The 18,878-nt window shown below is 41.5% G+C and overlaps 1 protein-coding gene across 3 annotated transcripts in view; it reads left to right on the top strand.

Annotated features, from left to right (window-relative positions):
* Positions 1-18,878, top strand: part of vps13c (vacuolar protein sorting 13 homolog C) — a 104,666-nt gene that overhangs the window by 31,005 nt on the left and 54,783 nt on the right. For all 3 annotated transcript variants that reach the window (XM_034560899.1, XM_034560881.1, XM_034560890.1), the window contains 15 exons: positions 110-233; positions 333-450; positions 526-658; positions 2,865-2,937; positions 3,024-3,124; positions 4,128-4,281; positions 4,642-4,721; positions 8,483-8,542; positions 8,620-8,770; positions 8,855-8,971; positions 13,833-13,936; positions 14,105-14,272; positions 17,631-17,935; positions 18,301-18,442; positions 18,622-18,715. In XM_034560899.1, coding sequence (XP_034416790.1) covers positions 110-233; positions 333-450; positions 526-658; positions 2,865-2,937; positions 3,024-3,124; positions 4,128-4,281; positions 4,642-4,721; positions 8,483-8,542; positions 8,620-8,770; positions 8,855-8,971; positions 13,833-13,936; positions 14,105-14,272; positions 17,631-17,935; positions 18,301-18,442; positions 18,622-18,715 — 1,924 coding nt within the window. The remainder of the gene's footprint in view (positions 1-109; positions 234-332; positions 451-525; positions 659-2,864; positions 2,938-3,023; positions 3,125-4,127; positions 4,282-4,641; positions 4,722-8,482; positions 8,543-8,619; positions 8,771-8,854; positions 8,972-13,832; positions 13,937-14,104; positions 14,273-17,630; positions 17,936-18,300; positions 18,443-18,621; positions 18,716-18,878) is intronic.

The following is an 18,878-nucleotide window of genomic DNA, read 5'->3' on the forward strand; positions in this document are numbered from 1 at the left end:
TGTGTGTGTGTGTGTGTGTGTGTGTGTGTGTGTGTGTGTGTGTGTGTGTGTGTGTGTGTGTGTGTGTGTGTGTGTGTGTGTGTGTGTGTGTGTGTGTGTGTGTGTGTAGCTCCACAGTGTCGAGCAGAGCGGCTCGTCTTCGCCCTCCTCCTCTCTGGAGGAGATCATGGACCGAGCCTACGAGAGATACAACGTGGAGCTGCGACGAGTCCAGGTGCTCTACAGCAAGTCAGGTACGACACTAATACTCACAGCGTGTACAAGTACACGAATACACAACCGCCTCCATGTTTAGGGCGATATTAATATATTAATGAATGGATGAATTCCAGGTGAGGCCTGGAAGTCCGCTCGGCTGCAGGCCTCATCGGTCCAGCACATCCTCCAGCCGATGGACTTCACTCTCCAGCTGGCCAAGTGCATGGTGGAGAAGGACGCCCGGATGCCCAGGTAGACCGCTTAGCTGTGCACAGGTGTGTAAACCTGCATGTGGTTTCAGGTGTGCTGAGGGTGTTTGTGCTCCAGGTTCAAGGTGTCGGGGGAGCTGCCGCTGCTGCACGTAAAGATCTCAGACCAGAAGATCCACCAGGTCCTGGATCTGATCGACAGCATCCCGCTGCCCAACTTGGGCTCCTCCCTTTCCTCTCCCACAGAGAAGGTACACCTGGTGCACCTGGTTGAACTGTAACCACGCCCACTGAAATGTCAGTCAGTGACTTTAGAGGAGTGACGAGGTGAAGAACAGCAGATGATGATCAAAGATTTGGGTTAGTGAGCGACGTTTAGGGGAGATAAGGGGAAGTTTAGAGGAGATAAGAGGAAGTTTAGAGGAGATAAGAGGAAGTTTAGGGGAGATAAGATGACGTTTAGGGGAGATAAGATGACGTTTAGGGGAGATAAGGGGATGTTTAGGGGAGATAAGGGGATGTTTAGGGGAGATAAGATGACGTTTAGGGGAGATAAGGGGAAGTTTAGGGGAGATAAGAGGAAGTTTAGGGGAGATAAGATGAAGTTTAGGGGAGATAAGAGGAAGTTTAGGGGAGATAAGATGACGTTTAGGGGAGATAAGGGGAAGTTTAGGGGAGATACGAGGAAGTTTAGAGGAGATAAGATGAAGTTTAGGGGAGATAAGATGACGTTTAGGGGAGATAAGAGGAAGTTTAGGGGAGATAAGATGACGTTTAGGGGAGATAAGGGGATGTTTAGGGGAGATAAGGGGATGTTTAGGGGAGATAAGATGACGTTAAGGGGAGATAAGGGGAAGTTTAGGGGAGATAAGAGGAAGTTTAGGGGAGATAAGATGAAGTTTAGGGGAGATAAGAGGAAGTTTAGGGGAGATAAGATGACGTTTAGGGGAGATAAGGGGAAGTTTAGGGGAGATACGAGGAAGTTTAGAGGAGATAAGATGAAGTTTAGGGGAGATAAGATGACGTTTAGGGGAGATAAGAGGAAGTTTAGGGGAGATAAGATGACGTTTAGGGGAGATAAGGGGATGTTTAGGGGAGATAAGGGGATGTTTAGGGGAGATAAGATGACGTTTAGGGGAGATAAGGGGAAGTTTAGGGGAGATAAGAGGAAGTTTAGGGGAGATAAGATGAAGTTTAGGGGAGATAAGAGGAAGTTTAGGGGAGATAAGATGACGTTTAGGGGAGATAAGGGGAAGTTTAGGGGAGATACGAGGAAGTTTAGAGGAGATAAGATGATGTTTAGGGGAGATAAGATGACGTTTAGGGGAGATAAGATGACGTTTAGGGGAGATAAGGGGATGTTTAGGGGAGATAAGGGGAAGTTTAGGGGAGATAAGAGGAAGTTTAGGGGAGATAAGATGACGTTTAGGGGAGATAAGATGACGTTTAGGGGAGATAAGGGGATGTTTAGGGGAGATAAGGGGATGTTTAGGGGAGATAAGATGACGTTTAGGGGAGATAAGGGGAAGTTTAGAGGAGATAAGATGATGTTTAGGGGAGATAAGATGACGTTTAGGGGAGATAAGAGGAAGTTTAGGGGAGATAAGGTGACGTTTAGGGGAGATAAGGGGAAGTTTAGGGGAGATAAGAGGAAGTTTAGGGGAGATAAGATGACGTTTAGGGGAGATAAGGGGAAGTTTAGGGGAGATACGAGGAAGTTTAGAGGAGATAAGATGACGTTTAGGGGAGATAAGATGACGTTTAGGGGAGATAAGAGGAAGTTTAGGGGAGATAAGGTGACGTTTAGGGGAGATAAGGTGACGTTTAGGGGAGATACAAGGAAGTTTAGAGGAGATAAGATGACGTTTAGGGGAGATAAGGGGAAGTTTAGGGGAGATAAGAGGAAGTTTAGGGGAGATAAGAGGAAGTTTAGGGGAGATACAAGGAAGTTTAGAGGAGATAAGATGACGTTTAGGGGAGATAAGATGACGTTTAGGGGAGATAAGGGGAAGTTTAGGGGAGATAAGATGACGTTTAGAGGAGATAAGGTGACGTTTAGGGGAGATAAGGTGACGTTTAGGGGAGATAAGGGGAAGTTTAGGGGAGATAAGATGACGTTTAGGGGAGATAAGAGGAAGTTTAGAGGAGATAAGAGGAAGTTTAGAGGAGATAAGGTGACGTTTAGGGGAGATAAGGTGACGTTTAGGGGAGATAAGATGACGTTTAAGGGGAAGTTTAGGGGAGATAAGATGACGTTTAGGGGAGATAAGGGGAAGTTTAGGGGAGATAAGATGACGTTTAAGGGGAAGTTTAGGGGAGATACGATGACATTTAAGGGAGATAAGAGTAAGTTTAAACGTATGGAGGATGTTATGAGGAGGAGTTTGAGGAGATGTCGGTATGCTTCAGGAAGTGATGGGACTCTCTTACCATATTTGGGCGTGTCTCCTGCTACAGGGGCTCTCATTGGCGGAGGCCAGACCACGAGCGCTCCACCTTCACCCCGCCCTCCTGAGCACCATAGAAACAGGTCAGTGTCAACACTGATGCCACTGTGTGTGTGTTCCTTCTTAAACTGGTAAACAATCATTGTTTACTTGATTGTTTGTGCTCCAGACTCGGATGAAGACGCCAACGAGAAGTCGACGGACGAGTTCCTCCATCGCTCGTCTCTGGAGGAACTCACCGACCTTCACTTCCTGTTTGAAGTCAAAGAGGTTCGTTTGTTCCTCTGCTCTCAGATCAGCTGGTCCTGTGAGTTTTACACTCACCTGTCCATCAGGAGTAACTAACATTCATACACTGATGGGAGGAGCTAGGGTTCACCTGTCCATCAGGTAACTAACATTCACACACTGATGGGAGGAGCTAGGGTTCACCTGTCCATCAGGAGTAACTAACATTCACACACTGATGGGAGGAGCTAAGCTTCACCTGTACATCAGGTAACTAACATTCACACACTGATGGGAGGAGCTAAGGTTCCACCTGTACATCAGGTAACTAACATTCATACACTGATGGGAGGAGCTAAGGTTCCACCTGTCCATCAGGAGTAACTAACATTCACACACTGATGGGAGGAGCTAAGGTTCCACCTGTCCATCAGGTAACTAACATTCACACACTGATGGGAGGAGCTAAGGTTCACCTGTACATCAGGTAACTAACATTCACACACTGATGGGAGGAGCTAAGGTTCACCTGTCCATCAGGTAACTAACATTCATACACTGATGGGAGGAGCTAAGCTTCACCTGTCCATCAGGTAACTAACATTCACACACTGATGGGAGGAGCTAAGGTTCATCTGTACATCAGGTAACTAACATTCACACACTGATGGGAGGAGCTAAGGTTCCATCTGCACATCAGGTAACTAACATTCACACACTGATGGGAGGAGCTAAGGTTCACCTGTACATCAGGTAACTAACATTCATACACTGATGGGAGGAGCTAAAGTTCACCTGTCCATCAGGTAACTAACATTCACACACTGATGGGAGGAGCTAAGGCAGCTGCTGCAAGCCACACTGAATAATATTGATAATACAAGTGAAGTGTGTGTGTGTGTGTGTGTGTGTGTGTGTGTGTGTGTGTGTGTGTGTGTGTGTGTGTGTGTGTGTGTGTGTGTGTGTGTGTGTGTGTGTGTGTGTGTGTGTGTGTGTGTGTGTGTGTGTGTGTGTGTGTGTGTGTGTGTGTGTGTGTGGTGTTCAGGTGCTGTTGGAGCTGACCCGGCAGGTGGACCAGGAGAAGACCGTCCTGTCCCTCAGAGTCTGTCAGCTGGGAGCTGAAGGGAAGAGGCGGAGCTTCGACCTGAGCGTCACATCTTACCTGCGCAGAGTCACACTCGACTACTGCGACGTTCCAGGTATTGACGTCCACAACACGTGCTCCACTTCCTGTTTGCTCCACTTCCTGTTCACATTTAGCTGGCGCTTTTATGCAAAGCGACTTACAATCATGTTACATTCATACACCGTAGACACAGCTACGGGGAGCAATTCAGGTTTAAGTGTCTTGCTCAAGGACACATGGACTAGGGCGGGAATTGAACCACCAACCCCCTGATTGAAAGACGGACCTGCCAACCACTGACCCACAGTCGCCCCAAAAGAAAAACATGTAGTTTTGTGGTTAAAATACTTGAAACTGAAGCTGGAGAAACCAACAAGGAGGGAGAGAAGCTTTGTTGTTGTTGTTGTGATGACTTCTGACGTGTTTCCTCCAGGTGGGAGGAGCCGTCCTCTCCACCTCATCAGCTCCTCGGAGCAGCAGGACTCAGACCTGCTGAAGGTGGAGTTCATCAAGGTGAGCACGGACTGAGAGACATTTAGAGATAGATATTTACTAGAGAATATAGACATGTTTACCAGTAAATAAAGACGTGTTTACTCGTAAATAAAGACGTGTTTACCAGTAAATATAGACGTGTTTACCAGTAAATATAGACGTGTTTACCAGTAAATAAAGACGGGTTTACTCGTAAATAAAGACGTGTTTACCAGTAAATATAGACGTGTTTACCAGTAAATATAGACGTGTTTACCAGTAAATAAAGACGTGTTTACCAGTAAATATAGACGTGTTTACCAGTAAATATAGACGTGTTTACCAGTAAATATAGACGTGTTTACCAGTAAATAAAGACGGGTTTACTCGTAAATAAAGACGTGTTTACCAGTAAATATAGACGTGTTTACCAGTAAATATAGACGTGTTTACCAGTAAATAAAGACGTGTTTACCAGTAAATATAGACGTGTTTACCAGTAAATATAGACGTGTTTACCAGTAAATAAAGACGTGTTTACTCGTAAATAAAGACGTGTTTACCAGTAAATAAAGACGTGTTTACCAGTAAATATAGACGTGTTTACCAGTAAATATAGATGTGTTTACCAGTAAATAAAGACGTGTTTACTCGTAAATAAAGACGTGTTTACCAGTAAATATAGACGTGTTTACCAGTAAATAAAGACGTGTTTACCAGTAAATAAAGACGTGTTTACCAGTAAATATAGACGTGTTTACCAGTAAATAAAGACGTGTTTACTCGTAAATAAAGACGTGTTTACCAGTAAATATAGACGTGTTTACCAGTAAATAAAGACGTGTTTACTCGTAAATATAGACGTGTTTACCAGTAAATAAAGACGTGTTTACCAGTAAATATAGACGTGTTTACCAGTAAATAAAGACGTGTTTACTCGTAAATAAAGACGTGTTTACCAGTAATTATAGACGTGTTTACCAGTAAATAAAGACGTGTTTACCAGTAAATATAGACGTGTTTACCAGTAAATATAGACGTGTTTACCAGTAAATAAAGACGTGTTTACCAGTAAATAAAGACGTGTTTACCAGTAAATATAGACGTGTTTACCAGTAAATAAAGACGTGTTTACCAGTAAATAAAGACGTGTTTACCAGTAAATATAGACGTGTTTACCAGTAAATAAAGACGTGTTTACTCGTAAATAAAGACGTGTTTACCAGTAAATATAGACGTGTTTACCAGTAAATAAAGACGTGTTTACCAGTAAATATAGACGTGTTTACCAGTAAATAAAGACGTGTTTACTCGTAAATAAAGACGTGTTTACCAGTAAATATAGACGTGTTTACCAGTAAATAAAGACGGGTTTACTCGTAAATAAAGACGTGTTTACCAGTAAATAAAGACGGGTTTACTCGTAAATAAAGACGTGTTTACCAGTAAATATAGACGTGTTTACTCGTAAATATAGACGTGTTTACCAGTAAATAAAGACGGGTTTACTCGTAAATAAAGACGTGTTTACCAGTAAATATAGACGTGTTTACCAGTAAATATAGACGTGTTTACCAGTAAATAAAGACGTGTTTACCAGTAAATATAGACGTGTTTACCAGTAAATATAGATGTGTTTACCAGTAAATAAAGACGTGTTTACTCGTAAATAAAGACGTGTTTACCAGTAAATATAGACGTGTTTACCAGTAAATAAAGACGTGTTTACCAGTAAATAAAGACGTGTTTACCAGTAAATATAGACGTGTTTACCAGTAAATAAAGACGTGTTTACTCGTAAATAAAGACGTGTTTACCAGTAAATATAGACGTGTTTACCAGTAAATAAAGACGTGTTTACTCGTAAATATAGACGTGTTTACCAGTAAATAAAGACGTGTTTACTCGTAAATAAAGACGTGTTTACCAGTAAATAAAGACGTGTTTACCAGTAAATATAGACGTGTTTACCAGTAAATAAAGACGTGTTTACTCGTAAATAAAGACGTGTTTACCAGTAAATATAGACGTGTTTACCAGTAAATAAAGACGTGTTTACTCGTAAATAAAGACGTGTTTACCAGTAAATAAAGACGTGTTTACCAGTAAATATAGACGTGTTTACCAGTAAATATAGATGTGTTTACCAGTAAATAAAGACGTGTTTACTCGTAAATAAAGACGTGTTTACCAGTAAATATAGACGTGTTTACCAGTAAATAAAGACGTGTTTACCAGTAAATATAGACGTGTTTACCAGTAAATAAAGACGTGTTTACACGTAAATAAAGACGTGTTTACCAGTAAATAAAGACGTGTTTACCAGTAAATATAGACGTGTTTACCAGTAAATATAGATGTGTTTACCAGTAAATAAAGACGTGTTTACTCGTAAATAAAGACGTGTTTACCAGTAAATATAGACGTGTTTACCAGTAAATAAAGACGTGTTTACCAGTAAATATAGACGTGTTTACCAGTAAATAAAGACGTGTTTACTCGTAAATAAAGACGTGTTTACCAGTAAATATAGACGTGTTTACCAGTAAATAAAGACGTGTTTACTCGTAAATATAGACGTGTTTACCAGTAAATAAAGACGTGTTTACTCGTAAATAAAGACGTGTTTACCAGTAAATAAAGACGTGTTTACCAGTAAATATAGACGTGTTTACCAGTAAATAAAGACGTGTTTACTCGTAAATAAAGACGTGTTTACCAGTAAATATAGACGTGTTTACCAGTAAATAAAGACGTGTTTACTCGTAAATAAAGACGTGTTTACCAGTAAATAAAGACGTGTTTACCAGTAAATATAGACGTGTTTACCAGTAAATATAGATGTGTTTACCAGTAAATAAAGACGTGTTTACTCGTAAATAAAGACGTGTTTACCAGTAAATATAGACGTGTTTACCAGTAAATAAAGACGTGTTTACCAGTAAATATAGACGTGTTTACCAGTAAATAAAGACGTGTTTACTCGTAAATAAAGACGTGTTTACCAGTAAATAAAGACGTGTTTACCAGTAAATATAGACGTGTTTACCAGTAAATAAAGACGTGTTTACCAGTAAATAAAGACGTGTTTACCAGTAAATATAGACGTGTTTACCAGTAAATAAAGACGTGTTTACTCGTAAATAAAGACGTGTTTACCAGTAAATATAGACGTGTTTACCAGTAAATAAAGACGTGTTTACCAGTAAATATAGACGTGTTTACCAGTAAATAAAGACGTGTTTACTCGTAAATAAAGACGTGTTTACCAGTAAATATAGACGTGTTTACCAGTAAATAAAGACGTGTTTACTCGTAAATAAAGACGTGTTTACCAGTAAATAAAGACGTGTTTACCAGTAAATATAGACGTGTTTACCAGTAAATATAGACGTGTTTACCAGTAAATAAAGACGTGTTTACCAGTAAATAAAGACGTGTTTACCAGTAAATAAAGACGTGTTTACCAGTAAATATAGACGTGTTTACCAGTAAATAAAGACGTGTTTACCGGTAAATAAAGACGTGTTTACTCGTAAATAAAGACGTGTTTACCGGTAAATAAAGACGTGTTTACCAGTAAATAAAGACGTGTTTACCGGTAAATATAGATGTGTTTACCAGTGTATATATAGACGTGTTTACCAGTAAATAAAGACGTGTTTACCCGTAAATAAAGATGTGTTTAACAGTAAATAAAGACGTGTTTACCAGTATATATAGACGTGTTTACCAGTAAATATAGACGTGTTTACTAGTACACAAGAGTAAATAGTAAGAACCGGTGTCTCCCCCTGCAGGCCGACCCCAGCGGCCCCGGCTTCCAGACTGTGTTCAACAGCACCGAGCAGACGCTGAAGGTGGGTTGAGGAGGTCAGCGTGAGTCCAGGAGTTCTCAGGTGACTAACAGCCGTTTGTTTACCTGCTGGTGTCTCAGGTGGACTTCTCCTCTCTGGACTTCCTCCTTCACACCAAAGCTCTGCTCTCAACCATCAACTACCTGAGCAGCGCCGTGCCGCCGCGGCTCGCCACCGGCCGGGACCAGGACGCCAGGAAGAAGGTGGAGAGGGCGGGACAGGACCGGACAGGTGAGTCCAGACTGTCTGCTCACAGGTGTGTCTCTCTGATGGGTGTGGCCTCTGACTCTCTCTCTCTCTCTCTCTCTCCCCCAGTGCCTAAAGGAGCCAAAGATGGCGGCGTGTTCAGCTTCAAGCTGTTTGCCGTGCTGGGCTGTTTCCACGTGCAGGTTTGTGACGACCGCTGCAGCATCGCCGACATCAGAGTCCAAGGTACGAAAACAAGTGAATGAAGACATGTTTACTAGTGAATACAGACATGTTTACTAGTGAATAAAGACATGTTTACTAGTGAATGAAGACATGTTTACTAGTAAATAAAGACATGTTTACTAGTGATGTTTACTAGTGAATACAGACATGTTTACTAGTGAATACAGACATGTTTACTAGTGAATAAAGACATGTTTACTAGTGAATGAAGACATGTTTACTAGTAAATAAAGACATGTTTACTAGTGATGTTTACTAGTGAATACAGACATGTTTACTAGTGAATACAGACATGTTTACTAATGAATAAAGACATGTTTACTAGTGAATGAAGACATGTTTACTAGTAAATAAAGACATGTTTACTAGTGATGTTTACTAGTGAATACAGACATGTTTACTAGTGATGTTTACTAGTGAATAAAGACATGTTTACTAGTGATGTTTACTAGTGAATACAGACATGTTTACTATTTAATGAAGGCATGTTTACTAGTAAATAAAGACATGTTTACTAGTGATGTTTACTAGTGAATACAGACATGTTTACTAGTGAATAAAGACATGTTTACTAGTGAATGAAGACATGTTTACTAGTAAATAAAGACATGTTTACTAGTGATGTTTACTAGTGAATACAGACATGTTTACTAGTGAATACAGACATGTTTACTATTTAATGAAGGCATGTTTACTAGTAAATAAAGACATGTTTACTAGTGAATACAGACATGTTTACTAGTGGTGTTTACTAGTGAATACAGACATGTTTACTAGTGAATACAGACATGTTTACTAGTGAATGAAGACATGTTTACTAGTGAATACAGACATGTTTACTAGTGTATAAAGACATGTTTACTAGTGAATAAAGACATGTTTACTAGTGAATACAGACATGTTTACTAGTGATGTTTACTAGTGAATACAGACATGTTTACTAGTGAATACAGACATGTTTACTAGTGATGTTTACTAGTGAATACAGACATGTTTACTAGTGAATGAAGAAATGTTTACTAGTGAATACAGACATGTTTACTAGTGAATACAGACATGTTTACTAGTGAATGAAGACATGTTTACTAGTGAATGAAGACATGTTTACTAGTGAATACAGACATGTTTACTAGTGAATACAGACATGTTTACTAGTGAATAAAGACATGTTTACTAGTGATGTTTACTAGTGAATACAGACATGTTTACTAGTGAATGAAGACATGTTTACTAGTGAATACAGACATGTTTACTAGTAAATAAAGACATGTTTACTAGTGAATGAAGACATGTTTACTAGTGAATACAGACATGTTTACTAGTGAATACAGACATGTTTACTAGTGAATAAAGACATGTTTACTAGTGAATGAAGACATGTGTACTAGTAAATAAAGACATGTTTACTAGTGATGTTTACTAGTGAATACAGACATGTTTACTAGTGAATACAGACATGTTTACTAGTGATGTTTACTAGTGAATAAAGACATGTTTACTAGTGATGTTTACTAGTGAATACAGACATGTTTACTATTTAATGAAGGCATGTTTACTAGTAAATAAAGACATGTTTACTAGTGAATACAGACATGTTTACTAGTGATGTTTACTAGTGAATACAGACATGTTTACTAGTGAATACAGACATGTTTACTAGTGAATGAAGACATGTTTACTAGTGAATACAGACATGTTTACTAGTGAATAAAGACATGTTTAATAGTGAATAAAGACATGTTTACTAGTGAATACAGACATGTTTACTAGTGAATAAAGACATGTTTACTAGTGAATAAAGACATGTTTACTAGTGATGTTTACTAGTGAATACAGACATGTTTACTAGTGAATGAAGACATGTTTACTAGTGAATGAAGACATGTTTACTAGTGAATACAGACATGTTTACTAGTGATGTTTACTAGTGAATAAAGACATGTTTACTAGTGATGTTTACTAGTGAATACAGACATGTTTACTAGTGAATGAAGACATGTTTACTAGTGAATGAAGACATGTTTACTAGTGAATAAAGACATGTTTACTAGTGAATACAGACATGTTTACTAGTGATGTTTACTAGTGAATACAGACATGTTTACTAGTGAATGAAGACATGTTTACTAGTGAATACAGACATGTTTACTAGTGAATACAGACATGTTTACTAGTGAATGAAGACATGTTTACTAGTGAATAAAGACATGTTTACTAGTGAATACAGACATGTTTACTAGTGATGTTTACTAGTGAATACAGACATGTTTACTAGTGAATGAAGACATGTTTACTAGTGAATGAAGACATGTTTACTAGTGAATACAGACATGTTTACTAGTGAATACAGACATGTTTACTATTGAATAAAGACATGTTTACTAGTGAATGAAGACATGTTTACTAGTAAATAAAGACATGTTTACTAGTGAATAAAGACATGTTTACTAGTGATGTTTACTAGTGAATACAGACATGTTTACTAGTGAATGAAGACATGTTTACTAGTGAATACAGACATGTTTACTAGTGAATACAGACATGTTTACTAGTGAATAAAGACATGTTTACTAGTGATGTTTACTAGTGAATACAGACATGTTTACTAGTGAATAAAGACATGTTTACTAGTGAATGAAGACATGTTTACTAGTGAATACAGACATGTTTACTAGTGAATACAGACATGTTTACTAGTGAATACAGACATGTTTACTAGTGAATAAAGACATGTTTACTAGTGAATACAGACATGTTTACTAGTGATGTTTACTAGTGAATACAGACATGTTTACTAGTGAATGAAGACATGTTTACTAGTGAATAAAGACATGTTTACTAGTGAATACAGACATGTTTACTAGTGAATGAAGACATGTTTACTAGTGAATGAAGACATGTTTACTAGTGAATACAGACATGTTTACTAGTGAATACAGACATGTTTACTATTGAATAAAGACATGTTTACTAGTGAATGAAGACATGTTTACTAGTAAATAAAGACATGTTTACTAGTGAATAAAGACATGTTTACTAGTGATGTTTACTAGTGAATACAGACATGTTTACTAGTGAATGAAGACATGTTTACTAGTGAATACAGACATGTTTACTAGTGAATACAGACATGTTTACTAGTGAATAAAGACATGTTTACTAGTGATGTTTACTAGTGAATACAGACATGTTTACTAGTAAATAAAGACATGTTTACTAGTGAATGAAGACATGTTTACTAGTGAATACAGACATGTTTACTAGTGATGTTTACTAGTGAATACAGACATGTTTACTAGTGATGTTTACTAGTGAATACAGACATGTTTACTAGTGAATAAAGAAATGTTTACCAGTAAATAAAGCCGGAATGTGACCCCTACATGTTTACTAGTAAATAAATACATGTTTACTAGTAAATAAAGACATGTTTACTAGTGAATACAGACATGTTTACTAGTGATGTTTACTAGTGAATACAGACATGTTTACTAGTGAATAAAGAAATGTTTACCAGTAAATAAAGCCAGAATGTGACCCCTACATGTTTACTAGTGAATAAAGACATGTTTACTAGTAAATAAAGAAATGTTTACCAGTAAATAAAGCCGGAATGTGACCCCTACATGTTTACTAGTGAATAAAGACATGTTTACTAGTAAATAAAGAAATGTTTACCAGTAAATAAAGCCGGAATGTGACCCCTACATGTTTACTAGTGAATAAAGACATGTTTACTAGTAAATAAAGAAATGTTTACCAGTAAATAAAGAAATGTTTACCAGTAAATAAAGCCGAGATGTGACCTCTACATGTTTACTAGTGAATAAAGTCATGTTTACCATTGAATAAAGAAATGTTTACCAGTAAATAAAGACATGTTTACCAGTAAATAAAGCCGGAATGTGACCCCTACATGTTTACTAGTAAATAAAGACATGTTTACTAGTAAATAAAGACATGTTTACTAGTGAATACAGACATGTTTACTAGTGATGTTTACTAGTGAATACAGACATGTTTACTAGTGAATAAAGAAATGTTTACCAGTAAATAAAGCCGGAATGTGACCCCTACATGTTTACTAGTGAATAAAGACATGTTTACTAGTAAATAAAGAAATGTTTACCAGTAAATAAAGCCGGAATGTGACCCCTACATGTTTACTAGTGAATAAAGACATGTTTACTAGTAAATAAAGAAATGTTTACCAGTAAATAAAGCCGGAATGTGACCCCTACATGTTTACTAGTGAATAAAGACATGTTTACTAGTAAATAAAGAAATGTTTACCAGTAAATAAAGCCGGAATGTGACCCCTACATGTTTACTAGTGAATAAAGACATGTTTACTAGTAAATAAAGAAATGTTTACCAGTAAATAAAGCCGAGATGTGACCTCTACATGTTTACTAGTGAATAAAGACATGTTTACTAGTAAATAAAGAAATGTTTACCAGTAAATAAAGCCGAGATGTGACCTCTACATGTTTACTAGTGAATAAAGACATGTTTACCAGTGAATAAAGAAATGTTTACCAGTAAATAAAGACATGTTTACCAGTAAATAAAGCCGGAATGTGACCCCTACATGTTTACTAGTGAATAAAGACATGTTTACCAGTAAATAAAGAAATGTTTACCAGTAAATAAAGAAATGTTTACCAGTAAATAAAGCCGAGATGTGACCTCTACATGTTTACTAGTGAATAAAGACATGTTTACCAGTAAATAAAGAAATGTTTACCAGTAAATAAAGAAATGTTTACCAGTAAATAAAGCCGAGATGTGACCCCTACATGTTTACTAGTGAATAAAGACATGTTTACTAGTAAATAATGCTGTCATATGACCCCTACAGGAATCGATGCCACGGTGTCGGTGCAGGCGAAGGCGACGGAGGTGTTCGCTCGACTCCGAGACATCGTGGTCACAGACGTCGACCCCAGAACCGTCCACAGAAAGGTCCTGACCTCATGTTAGAATAGTACTTCATGTATATATGTGTATATATATGTGTGTGTGTGTGTATATATGTAGTGATAGTGATATATTTGGATGAAAATGTCAATGAGCTCCCTGAGATGATGCTGACCTGTCTCCTCCCCCCCCCCCCCCCCCCCCCCCCCCCAGGCGGTGTCCATCGTGGGTGAGGAGGTGTTCAGCTTCCAGCTCTCCTTGTTCCCGGGGGCCACAGGGGGGCGGGGCTACAGCGACACGTCTCAGGTGGATGGGAAGGTGACGCTGCGTCTGGGCTGCATCCAGATCGTCTACCTGCACAAGTTCCTCATGTCGCTGCTGGTCAGATACATCTCTCTCTCTCTCTATATATATTTATATTTATATATGTATATAAACACATGCACGATATCCACGTATCAAAGATTCATATGTATTCATTCATATGTGTTTCATGTTTGTTTTTACAGTTTCTGTGTATTCAGTATTATGTATGGATTAGTTTGTAGTAATGTGTATCGTGTTCAGATGGTTTCAGCATAGAGAAAATATTATATATATATATATCGTCTCCTCTGACCTCGTCTCCTCTGACCTTGTCTCCTCTGACCTCGTCTCACCTCCGGATATATATATATATATATATATACAGTATTGAGAGCTGCAGGATGTTTCTGTAACCAACAGGAAGTCGTCGTAACTGTTTCCTCCTCTAACATCCAATCAGATTCTTCCATTATATTCTGATTATTACGTTTCAGGCTCATGAAGATAATCTTCACTGATGAACTTTGATGATGTTCGAGGTGTAAAGTAAGAGGCTTCTGTCCGAGGTTAAGACTCATAGTGAGCACGCCCGTTTTAAAAGGTGCTGAGTCATGACTTCCTCCCGCTGGCCGATGGATCCATGTTATTACACATGATGGGCTTTAATAAATGTCTGTTTGATTCCTACTGTGAGGATGACCTGTTGACCCTCATGTTCTCGTCCTCTTGGTGTGTTTTGTTCTTTCAGGCTTCGTTTAGCTCTCGGTACGCGTCTGCTGACGAGGTACATTTCCCAGCATGCAGCAGCTCTGCATCAAACCTGCTGCTTTAGCTCCACCCGGCGACTCCACCGCACCTTAACCCTCCTCCTCGACCTTTTGACCTCCACTGACCTCACAGCCAGTAAAAACGATCTGATTGGATGTGGACGTTGTCGTTTATCAACAGACGTGTATTTCATGCGTTTATTATTATTGCTTGAAAGTAAAAGAACGACCTTTTAAAAAAGTCCTTCCAACGTTTCATTCGTTTCGTCTCAACGTTGCACCGTCACCGGCTCCCTCCTCCCGATGAGCACGTCGTTACACCTTTAAGCTCCGCCCGTCTGAGCCGCAGTGAACCCCAAAACGAGCGCTGTGTTTGTCTGACGGTTATTGGAGGAATGTTTTTCATGTCCATAGTTTTCACTTCCTCCATAAGTGCTCCGCTACTCACTCAGCCACCATCATTACCCCCCCACTGCTACCCCCCCGTCAGTCACATGACCTCTGTGTGACCTCACTTCCTTCCTTGAAAACACTTCTGAACTTGTTGAGCTTCATTTTTGTTTCAAAAACAGCAAAACAACTATTATTATTCATGAATAAGTTCAGTTTTTGCATTTACAGATTTAAAAGTCAGCTTTTATTTTCATTACACTTATTCCTCTAGATTGATAGATCTGAAGGTTTATGAAACAGAAATGACGGCGTGCAGACAGTGAACGCCTCACATGGCCTCCCTCTGACCTCGTCTCCTCTGACCTCGTCTCCTCTGACCTCGTCTCCTCTGACCTCGTCTCCTCTGACCTCCTCTGACCTCGTCTCCTCTGACCTCGTCTCCTCTGACCTCGTCTCCTCTGACCTCGTCTCCTCTGACCTCCTCTGACCTCGTCTCCTCTGACCTCGTCTCCTCTGACCTCGTCTCCTCTGACCTCCTCTGACCTCGTCTCCTCTGACCTCGTCTCCTCTGACCTCGTCTCCTCTGACCTCGTCTCCTCTGACCTCCTCTGACCTCGTCTCCTCTGACCTCGTCTCCTCTGACCTCGTCTCCTCTGACCTCCTCTGACCTCGTCTCCTCTGACCTCGTCTCCTCTGACCTCGTCTCCTCTGACCTCGTCTCTGACCTCGTCTCCTCTGACCTCGTCTCCTCTGACCTCGTCTCCTCTGACCTCCTCTGACCTCGTCTCCTCTGACCTCGTCTCCTCTGACCTCGTCTCTGACCTCGTCTCCTCTGACCTCGTCTCCTCTGACCTCGTCTCCTCTGACCTCCTCTGACCTCCTCTGACCTCGTCTCCTCTGACCTCGTCTCCTCTGACCTCGTCTCCTCTGACCTCCTCTGACCTCGTCTCCTCTGACCTCGTCTCCTCTGACCTCCTCTGACCTCGTCTCCTCTGACCTCGTCTCCTCTGACCTCGTCTCCTCTGACCTCCTCTGACCTCCTCTGACCTCGTCTGACCTCGTCTCCTCTGACCTCGTCTCCTCTGACCTCCTCTGACCTCGTCTCCTCTGACCTCGTCTCCTCTGACCTTGTCTCTGACCTCGTCTCCTCTGACCTCGTCTCCTCTGACCTCCTCTGACCTCGTCTCCTCTGACCTCGTCTCCTCTGACCTCGTCTCTGACCTCGTCTCCTCTGACCTCGTCTCCTCTGACCTCGTCTCCTCTGACCTCATCTCTGACCTCGTCTCCTCTGACCTCGTCTCCTCTGACCTCGTTTCTGACCTCGTCTCCTCTGACCTCCTCTGACCTCGTCTCCTCTGACCTCGTCTCCTCTGACCTCGTCTGACCTCGTCTCCTCTGACCTCGTCTCCTCTGACCTCGTCTCCTCTGACCTCGTCTCTGACCTCGTCTCCTCTGACCTCGTCTCCTCTGACCTCGTCTCCTCTGACCTCGTCTCTGACCTCGTCTCCTCTGACCTCGTCTCCTCTGACCTCGTCTCCTCTGACCTCGTCTCCTCTGACCTCGTCTCCTCTGACCTCGTCTGACCTCGTCTCCTCTGACCTCGTCTCCTCTGACCTCGTCTCCTCTGACCTCGTCTCTGACCTCGTCTCCTCTGACCTCGTCTCCTCTGACCTCGTCTCCTCTGACCTCGTCTCCTCTGACCTCCTCTGACCTCGTCTCCTCTGACCTCGTCTGACCTCGTCTCCTCTGACCTCGTCTCCTCTGACCTCGTCTGACCTCGTCTCCTCTGACCTCGTCTCCTCTGACCTCGTCTGACCTCGTCTCCTCTGACCTCGTCTCCTCTGACCTCGTCTCTGACCTCGTCTCCTCTGACCTCGTCTCCTCTGACCTCGTCTCCTCTGACCTCGTCTCCTCTGACCTCCTCTGACCTCGTCTCCTCTGACCTCGTCTCCTCTGACCTCGTCTCCTCTGACCTCGTCTGACCTCGTCTCCTCTGACCTCGTCTCCTCTGACCTCGTCTGACCTCGTCTCCTCTGACCTCGTCTCCTCTGACCTCGTCTCTGACCTCGTCTCCTCTGACCTCGTCTCCTCTGACCTCGTCTCCTCTGACCTCGTCTCCTCTGACCTCATCTCTGACCTCGTCTCCTCTGACCTCGTCTCCTCTGACCTTGTCTCCTCTGACCTCGTCTCTGACCTCGTCTCCTCTGACCTCGTCTCCTCTGACCTTGTCTCCTCTGACCTCGTCTCACCTCCGGATTCGTTTCCTTCCTCAGACGTTCGCCGACAACTTCCAGACGGCCAAAGAGGCGCTGAGCGCCGCCACGGCTCAGGCGGCGGCTCAGGCGGCGTCCAGCGTCCGTGACTTCGCCCAGAAGAGCTTCCGTCTGTCCATGGACATCAAGCTGAAGGCCCCTCTCATCATCATCCCCCAGTCCTCCAGCTCCCAGAATGCCGTGGTGGTGGACCTGGGTCTCATCACGGTGGGGAACAGCTTCTCTTTGCTGCCGGCGGAAGGCTTCTCTCTGCCGGCGGTGATGGAGAAGATGGACGTCAAGCTGACTCAGCTGAAGCTCTGCAGGTACCTGACCCTGATACTAATTAGTGGGCGGAGAGTCCAACCTGGTGGAGCTCCTCTGTCAGAGTCTAAACTGGTTTACTCCCAGTCAGCAGAGAGGTCGGCAAACTGGGAGACTTCACTGATTGGTTTATTCAAAAAGGGGAAATTCAGGAAGAACAAGAAAAAGAATCTCCGTTTGTCATTTATGTTGCTGGTCAACTTTCCCATCTTTGTTTAGGTCCACTGGTTTGAAACCAGTTTGGCTCTCAGTGGCAGAAATGAATGAATGAGTTTTTGTGTTTTCTGTTTCTGAGTGTCCTTGAACACACCGACAGGAAGTCGCTGCATGAAACAGAACCTAATGTTGCTGTGGAACGTGTTTGTAGAACCACGCTGGGGAGAGACGCTCCTCACCACGACATCCTGCAGCCAATCAACCTGGAGCTGCTCGTCACCAGGAACCTGGCTGCTTCCTGGTTCACCAAGATCCCCGGAGTCCAGGTCCAGGGAGTCCTCCGGTCCCTCAACGTAGGTCTCTTGTAGGACATTCCCTGTGCAGCTCTTCCATAACTCGTCTTCTTTCAGACTTTTATTTGACTACTTTGTCTGTTTGCGTCTGTAGATTGACACAAAGCCTCATTTGCATATTGAATGTCAGTAATGAACTGGTGATATCTATTGGTTATTATTGTTCTCATATCTCTCAGATGAGTCTGGGGAAAGAAGACCTCGGTGTGCTGATGAAGATCCTGGTGGAGAACATTGGGGAGGGGAGCAAAGAGCATAGACTGGTGGCTCAAGGTAACTTTACCCAGTGCATGATGGGAAATCTGACTTCAAAAACCAAATAATGAGCAAAGCCTGAATACTATTGAGAAGTTCAAGGGCGGAGCTTAACCTGGGTATAATCACCGTTAACCAATCAGAATGAACAAGATTTGCAGACAGAAATATGTGTTTTTAA

The sequence above is a fragment of the Cyclopterus lumpus genome, chromosome 3 (assembly GCF_009769545.1).
Source record: "Cyclopterus lumpus isolate fCycLum1 chromosome 3, fCycLum1.pri, whole genome shotgun sequence".
NCBI classification, from domain to species: domain Eukaryota; kingdom Metazoa; phylum Chordata; class Actinopteri; order Perciformes; family Cyclopteridae; genus Cyclopterus; species Cyclopterus lumpus.